Source organism: Echiichthys vipera (assembly GCF_963691815.1).
Source record: "Echiichthys vipera genome assembly, chromosome: 5".
NCBI classification, from domain to species: domain Eukaryota; kingdom Metazoa; phylum Chordata; class Actinopteri; order Perciformes; family Trachinidae; genus Echiichthys; species Echiichthys vipera.
The window spans coordinates 2709802-2718487 of NC_139830.1; the positions used below are offsets into that span (position 1 = coordinate 2709802).

The window sequence follows — 8686 nt, forward strand, 5'->3', positions numbered from 1 at the left end:
ATATGATTATTTTAATTATAACACAGTAAAAATATATATATTCAAATCCTGCTGATTAATCTTTCTGTGACTTTTCTCATTCTCTTTATTAATTATTTATTATAAACAAAGTTAAAGACGAGGTTCAAAGTCAGCATTTAAACATCTACAATGGAGTAAAACAATAACACATATAAAAATAATAAAATATATAATTCATAAATAAAAAAAATATATATAATAAAATAATAAAAATGGTCTTGAATTTAAATTAAATGTTAGTATATTTAAATTACGTTCCTGTGACCTTAAAAATCTAGTTTTCCTGTTTGTTTTACTCAAAAAACTACAAATCCCAGCAGCTGCCTGATCGTGACGTCACCGGAAGTTGGTGATTTTACTATAAAGCCATTTCCGCGTCATCCGTGGGTCCTTTCCTGTCTACGGCCTTTCGGAAGATGGCGGTGCAAATCTCCAAGAAGAGGAAGGTTAGCGCTGTTTTATCCCCGTTTTACTCACGCGGACCCCCGGTTCCTCTACAAATACGGTCGGATTGTTTAATATACAACCGTTTCCCGGTGAACCCGGTGTTAGTGGAGCTCGGTCGCCTCCGGTACGTGGAGGATTAACCCAGATTGTACCGGCGCTGCGTCCTCCTCATTTGGCCGGATAGCATGGCACCAGGGCCGGGGAAGAGTTCTGATGAACCGCTCCTCACACACACGAGCTCTGCGGTCTTTTCAAACTCAGCCGGGTCTCAAAACAGTTGTATTTTAATTCACATAATGTAAAAAAAATCTGTTTTTAAACGTTAAATTAGTTCTTATTCTCTTAATGTGCTTCAGTTAAAGCTAAAGCTAGCGAGTTAGCTTCACAGTCAGGTGAACGGGCACCGACAGAGAGCTACCTTTCACTCAAACAGGCAGATAAAAGGAGGTTTGGTCAATAATAAACACTATATACTGCTTAGCAACGGTTCAATAACACGTAATGGCTGCTGAAATGACTGTGTGGTTAACTTTAAATGCATCTATCTGACAGTAGCATCATAAGTTGGTGTGTTGGAGGTGCACCCCAAAAACAGATAGATAGATAATTAGATGTATAACTTTATTTATTTCGAGGGGAAATGCGGTCATCGTGAAGAATTCCCACAAATGGGGAAATTCAATTCTTCCCCTCTATTATTTTTCATTTTACACAGTCCTGAAATATACACACACATGCACAGACAGGACCTATATACATGCAACCAATGGAGAGATGTCAGTGCTCAACAGCACCTCGGCAGTGCCCAGGAGATGAACTGGCACCTCTCCATCCACCAGTCCACGCTCCATTCATGGTCCACACAGGGACTCGAACTAGCAACTCTCTGGTTCCTACTCCTGGCTACTACCGCCCCAGCAGCGGTACAAAACAATCAGAACTACTAAAAATAAGAAAATACAAAATATGAACAGCAATAAAATAATAGTACAGGATCGCAGATAAACACTATATTACAATATGCTATGTGGATTTTAAGCGTTGTAGAGTGATGGCAGCAGGTAGGAATGATTTCCTGTGGTACTTTAAGGCAGCGAGGTTGGATGAGTCTGCTGCTGAAGCTTGTCCAGGGTTTCATGGAGGGGGAGACATCGTCCATGATCACCAGCAGTTTTGCATCCTGTGCTCCACCACCTCCTCCGGGGTGACGAGCTTAGAGCCAACAACAGACCCTGCCTTCTTTGAGTTTGAAATGTGGTTCCGATAATCATAAAGTATGAAAAACTACATAAGTGACACAGAATATAGTGCTTATATTAATTGTTGGGTCTATGTTTATCATAAATAAGTCACAGTGTGGTCTTTACCTAGTTTGTAAAGTGTCCTGAGATAACTTTGGTTAATATTCGGCACTATAAATACAATTTCATTGAACATTTGCAATAATAAAGCGTGTTACTGCCATTGCTTTTTGTGGAGCACTTATAAACTTTCCCTTTGCAGTTCAATTTGAATTGACTCCTTAATAAATGCTCGATTTTCCACATAACCTGGTGTTTTAACACCATCACGTGAACCAAAGAACCTAATCTTTTAAATCAGAGAGGCTTGATTAGGTATTTTGAACTCTTTACTCTTTAAAAGCTAGCTCGCTAAAACCCTTGCAGGAATTAAATGACACAAATCAGTTTTTTCACTGATAAATTAAGCACCTGGAATTGATTTATTCCTCATGTGCAGCAAGATAATGACTTGATTCAGTCGTGTTGTTTCTCTTGGTGTTGGTCAGTTTCATTGTCGCTAAACTGACCCTGTCCTCTTCCCGTAGTTCGTCTCAGACGGTATCTTCAAGGCCGAGCTGAACGAGTTCCTGACTCGTGAGCTTGCTGAGGATGGTTACTCCGGCGTGGAGGTGCGTGTGACTCCAACCAGGACTGAGATCATCATCCTGGCCACAAGGTGAGTGTGTAGTGCCATGAACGTGCAGTTATTTAGTTTATTTTTTGGGCAGTTTTTGCGCTTTTATAAGATAGGAAGGACAGGAAACAGGGTGAGAGAGAGGGGCGGGGGGAGACATGCAGCTGCCTTGAGAACCTCCAGCCTCTTTACATGGGGCGACCGCTCTAACCACTGTTCCACCGGCACAAGAAAACTCACATCGACACCGGCAAGTGTCGTGTGTTTCTGCAGGAGTTACTCAATGAAGTCAAAGAAAGGTCACAACCAAAGTCGGCATCTATACAGAGTCTTGTGTTCACCTTCAGCTCTAAGTGCGTGTGTGTGTGTGTGTTCAGAGTTTTTGTCCCTTCGATGAAGAAACGATGACGAGTCGGAACAGGACTCATTCTGTCTCTGGGGGTCCCTGGTTCAGGTCCACGTTCTGTGGTTCTGCTCCAGGTCCCCAGAGCAGAGAGTCCTTTTGGTTGAAGACATCGAGGCATTTGTCTGAGAAGGGTTGAAGCAACACACACACACACACACACACACACACACACACACACACACACACACACACACACAAGCTGTGACCTGCTGACTTTAAAGTAGCAGTAGATTAGAAATGAAAGTACTTTAGATGGGAAGTAGATTTACTGAAGCAGTCGTCTTTCTTGGCTCTGATTCCAGGGCTGAACTTTCGCGTAAGATAGTTTTAATATTTAAGTTTAGCAACAGGTGATGAGACCACATCATGATGTTCAGCGCCTTCTTAAAACCCTGATTCAAATGAACTTTGAACCTGGCTGAACTTTTCATGTGATGCTGGTTTTATAGTTTAAAGAACAGTGAGTTAACCCCAAATGTCTTAATTTGTGTTCAGGACCCAGAACGTTCTGGGAGAGAAGGGCCGTCGGATCAGAGAGCTGACCGCTGTGGTCCAGAAGAGGTTCGGCTTCCCCGAGGGCAGCGTAGAGGTAAGGACAGCAGGCTGACTCAGCAGGATTTCTAACTCTTTATGAGGCTTTAATACAGGAAAATGATCCTCAACACAATTATTGGGGATTGATTGCGGACCAACAGTAACTGCAAAAGTTACTCAGAGTTTCTCTTTCCTTAAAGATCAAATCTGATAACTGTAAACTCTGAACTGTTGCCGTAGAGAAACATTAAAGACACGTTCAGTATCTATTCTGAGAATGCTTCAGAATCTCGATTGACCTCCCTTCGGTGATGATACGATGACGAGACAGAACAGGACTCGCTCTGCTTCTGCGGGTCACTGGTTCAGGTCCACGTTCTGTGGTTCTGCTCCGGTGCCTCAGAGCAGGGAGTCTTTTACATGAAGACACAGAGGCATTTGTCTGAGAAGGGTCAGAGCGTCACGAGCGTCCTGTGTTTCCAAAACTGGAGCTTAAAAAGGTTTCACATCTCCGACCGCAGCAGTAATGGTGCCTTTTTGCATGTGAACTCAAAACGCAGCGAGTTTTAAGTATCTGCGTTTATTTGAATGTAACTACCTGCAGTTTTATGCCAGCAGCACGCAGATGTTTGACCTTTTGACCTGTCTCCTCTCTGACAGCTGTATGCTGAGAAGGTTGCCACCCGTGGTCTGTGCGCCATCGCTCAGGCTGAGTCTCTGCGCTACAAGCTGCTGGGAGGCCTGGCTGTGCGTAGGTAAGGATTTACTCTCATTGCATTTAGTAATTCAACGTTTGAAACACCTACTCTGTCTTTTATTGCTCATCTTAAAGATGGCATGCAGCATTTTCCCTCTCAGCAAAAACATTTAGTATCTCTTCACTGATCTTAGACTCCTTCACGTCATGTCAGAAGTTATACTCTGTGAGTAGTCTCCGTGCTGCAACACGCTCGGCTAAAGCACGTGTCGACAGCAAGGACGGGCTGGTTTCTGAACAGTTTGTGGGGATTGACAGTGAAGCGTTGTGTGAACATTTGATTTATTCAGTACAGAACCCCGTGAACTGATGGACAGGGTTTAAATTACGTCTTGAAAGTTTGGGAAATGCTTACTTTTAAGTTACATTTTCCAGGTTAAGAAGAAAATTCTTTTAACATAATGTGAAGTTTCATCTACATCACTCATGTAGAGCAAAGATCTGTAAATATGACATAAAACAGTGTTTGAAAAAGTGCTTAAATGTGGCTCTTAAGAGCTGCATGACCCATGGATGTAAACACAGTGGTTTCTGTCCAAGCAGGTGATCAACAGAGCAGCTTCTAGGAAATCTAGCTGTGAATATTTATCTGCAGAAGAGATTCTGTGACATGTAGAGTTCACAGCAGACAGTGGAGCCCCGAAGTGTTGTTTTGCACCGAATAAAGAGTTTGACGTGAAGATACTGCACGCAGTAACGTTTATTAACAGGTAGTAAACAGAGTGGTCTGGTTTTGTCCCTTCAGTGATGATACGATGACGAGTCGGAACAGGACTCTGGTTCTGGGGGTCGCTGGTTCAGGTCCACGTTCTGTGGTTCTGCTCCAGTTCCCCAGAGCAGAGAGTCCTTTTGGTTGAAGACATCGAGGCATTTGTCTGAGAAGGGCTGAGTCGAGTGAACCTGAACACGTTTAAAGTGTAGACAAATTAAAACTAATACCTGCTACGTGACAAATGTACACAGTCGGTCTTTCCTCCACTGTTAAACCAAAACATTTATCTTCCTTCAGTGCGGTAACTTCTGTGTTCCCCCTCCTTCTCTCAGGGCGTGCTATGGTGTTCTGAGGTTCATCATGGAGAGCGGCGCTAAGGGCTGCGAGGTCGTGGTGTCCGGCAAGCTGAGGGGTCAGAGGGCCAAGTCCATGAAGTTTGTGGACGGCCTGATGATCCACAGTGGAGACCCAGTCAACTATTACGTCGACACAGCAGTCCGCCACGTCCTGCTCAGACAGGGTGAGTCCAGCCGGAGCACTAAAGACGTCTGAAACTGAAACCTTTAATGAAGAGGATGAGTTCAGTGTTGGTGCTAATGCATGTTTCGTCCTCAGGTGTGCTCGGCATCAAGGTCAAGATCATGCTGCCCTGGGACCCCAGCGGTAAGATCGGCCCCAAGAAGCCCCTGCCCGACCACGTCAGCATCGTGGAGCCCAAGGAGGAGTCCCTGCCCACCACACCCATATCTGAGCAGAAGGGGGCCAAGCCAGAGGTGCCCGTCATGCCCCAGGGAACACCTGTACCCACCGCATAAGAGGGTAAGAGAAGAGCAGGAAGAGGCAGTGACTCGAAGGGTTTATGATGCTGAAGAAGCGTTTTTATCACAACAATATCACTATTACTCTAAGATAACAGGAGCCACAGAATCGTGACTTTAATGACTTAATGTTAGGGCTGAACATAAGGCTATAATGTGATATTACATTTAAATGCAGAATCCGTCAAACACTGTTCAAAAGTCCGTTATCTTAGGGCGCTCTGTCCATTGGTACTGTTCCCAGACGCTTCACAGCTAAAGTCTAGTTCGTTTGACCAGTGTGCGTACGACTGTACAGCGCCCAGGCACGGCACACTTGCCGGCTGCAGCCCGGGTAGGAGAGGGCTTAAGTAAAGCATGATTGCACGAGTATTTGCAGCTTTCCTCAGGTCTATTTATACACGACTGTTCTCTGCGACGGACATTAAAGATGCGCCGAACGATTCACGGACGTCTGATGTGGTGGAGTGTTTACTGCAGATCTGCTCAGATGAAAATATTTAAGAACAGTCGGACAAAACAAAAACTCAGAGTGCTGATGACTAAAGCAATATTTTTTTGCACGGATCATTTCAAGTAATTTACGTGCAGGCGGGCCTCGGCTGTGGGTGAAGAGGAAGGGGGGGCGGGCATTCACGCTGAAGCACGGGCACAGTACGAATGGACAGTGGGTGTGCCCCGAATCACCTCAAGACTTCAGACTAAAGAATGTCTTCTGGTGCAGATCCTTGATTAAAACAAATCTCTCTATAATAATTTAAATGAGAATAATGATGTCAAAGGATCCTTCCCTCCAATATTGTGATCTTATTAGAAAATCAGTCAAAAGTTTGCTATTAGATATTTTTTCCTCATAGTTTGACCTTAAAGGAAACTTTTCCACCCTGGACTTGACTTTCCCATGATTCTCACAATCAAATACTTTCATATACTTATTTTTTTTTGTTACAAAACTGCAGATATACAAACAAATATTATACAGATGACATATTAGAGACAACTCAAATTTAAATGTACAGAAACGAATATTTACAGCAGTGAAATGTATAAAAGATCAAAACTACAGGACTAATGTGCAAAACAATAGATTTTCTGTCTGTGGTTGAGTCTGAATCACATAGAGGTGAACGACTCTCCTGGGGATGTGTTGTGTAGTTTAAAGACCACAGGCGGGAAAGATTTCCTGAGCTGCATCTGGCTGCGCGGAGTCTTCTGCTGAAGGTGCTTTTGAGTCTGAGAACAACAAAAAAAATGTTTCCTTTAAAGTTGCAAAACAGGCTTTAATGTAATCACTGCGGTCGTTTGCACACAGTCTGTGTACATCCACGTAAAACACTTGTTTTTTGCCCGGCAGGCTCAGGTTGTTCTAAACCTCTGACACCATAATGCAGGGGTGTCAAAGTGATCCAGTAAAGAGTCGCTGTGGCTGCAGGTTTTCATTCCAACCAAGCAAGAACACACCTGACTCGACTCATTCGATCACCTGAACTGTCTTCACACAGTTGATTTGTTGGACCAGGTGTGTTTATGATTGGTTGGAATGAAAACCTGCAGCCACACGGCCCTTTACTGGATCACTTTGACACCCATGCCCTAATGGAAAAGCCAAAACTGAGCACTGTTGTTGCTGCTGCGGCCGACTGAGGAACACGCAGGCGGGTTCTTCCAGCTCCGCCGGTTCTTTTGGGCTCCCCACAGTGCGACGGACTCTCTGATCAGAACATACGCTTGAGAAATTTGGTTCCACGTTACAGCCGTCGGTCCACACACCGTATAAAGATTTTGCCTGCACGCAGTAACGTTCAACAGGCAGTAAACAAAAACAGAGCGGTCTGGTTTTGTCCCTTCAGTGATGATACGATGACGAGTCGGAACAGGGCTCAGTCTGGTTCTGAGGGTCCCTGGTTCAGGTCCACGTTCTGTGGTTCTGCTCCAGGTCCTCAGAGCAGAGAGTCCTCTTGGTTGAAGACATCGAGGCATTTGTCTGAGAAGGGTTGAAGCCGTTACAACTAAAGTACAAATAAAACAAACTGGAGCTTCAAATGAAAACCGTCCTTTCACAGGATTGTTTGGAGATGTTTTGTTTCTTTATGTTCTTTAATTTTCCACGTGTAGGAGAAGTTGTGCTTGTTGTTTGAGGGGAAATGTGGCGTTTATACTGTGTACGTCAGTTTAAGCCTGAAATGCAAACCTGTACCTACCTGAAGCTGTGACGCTGTCGTGATGAAATGAATATTTGAGGCATTTTTACCTTTAAAAAGCACAATTTAACAAGGTCATTCAAAGTGCTTTACATAAAAAGCACGGACACACACACACACACACACACACACACACACACACACACACACACACACACGGTCATTTAAAACCTTTAAAAGATAATTAGAGTGACAGACGTTACAGTGAAAATCAGCGTCAAACACAAACGTCCTCAGTCTTGATTTAAAGAACTAAGAGTTGTGATTGTGTGTGATTTTGTCATCGTTGCCAAAACAAAGTAAACGTTTGTGTTGAAGCTGATTTTTAAGTGTGGTTTGTTGTTGTCTTGCAGGTTTTCGAGCGTTCCACCAGATGGAAGCAAGAGACTCTTGTTTTTTGTGTACAAAAACAATAAAATCTGGAAAATACACTCGCCGTGTTGTGCTCGCTTTGTTCATTTCCACACTTGGTTCGTTTTCACTCAAATGTTTGAATTCTACGTGAAGCTCGTCGTTCAGTAGTTCTTCAAATGAATGAATGAGTCAAACAACGCAACGGAAAGCTCAAATGTGACCAGCCCCTCGAAAAGGTGATCGATACACAATAGAAATGAGTTGGTCCAGTCCCTGCCTGGTCCTGATCCTGGTCCAGTCCCAGCCTGGTCCTGGTCCAGTCCCAGCCTGCTCCTGCTCCTGGTCCAGTCCCAGCCTGGTCCCGGTCCTGGTCCTGGTCCTGGTCCAGTCCCAGTCTGGTCAGATGCGTACATGAACTGATGAAGCCTCTTGGATGAGAGGTGAAACGTCTTCCTGGACAAATAACCAAGTCCAGTTGCTTTTGACTGAAATTGAGAACATCTCATCTTCAGCCTCTTA

The 8686-nt window shown here is 44.1% G+C and overlaps 1 protein-coding gene across 1 annotated transcript; it reads left to right on the forward strand.

The window, feature by feature from the left end:
- Positions 1–377: 377 nt before the first annotated feature.
- Positions 378–8244, forward strand: rps3 (ribosomal protein S3). The gene is made up of 7 exons (XM_083914098.1): positions 378–467; positions 2297–2427; positions 3287–3380; positions 3986–4080; positions 5127–5314; positions 5410–5613; positions 8167–8244. The coding sequence occupies exons 1-6, from the start codon at positions 438–440 to the stop codon at positions 5607–5609; spliced, it is 738 nt and encodes a 245-aa protein (XP_083770224.1). The 5' UTR covers positions 378–437; the 3' UTR covers positions 5610–5613; positions 8167–8244.
- The last annotated feature ends 442 nt before the right edge of the window (positions 8245–8686 follow it).

What these genes read in the sequence shown, in the direction of transcription:
- rps3 (XM_083914098.1), top strand. Translation starts at nt 438, where the DNA reads ATGGCGGTGCAAATCTCCAAGAAGAGGAAG. An exon ending in TCCCCGAGGGCAGCGTAGAG is followed by an intron (nt 3,381 to 3,985) that starts GTAAGGACAGCA and finishes CCTCTCTGACAG; the next exon opens with CTGTATGCTGAGAAGGTTGC. An exon ending in GGAGGCCTGGCTGTGCGTAG is followed by an intron (nt 4,081 to 5,126) that starts GTAAGGATTTAC and finishes TCCTTCTCTCAG; the next exon opens with GGCGTGCTATGGTGTTCTGA.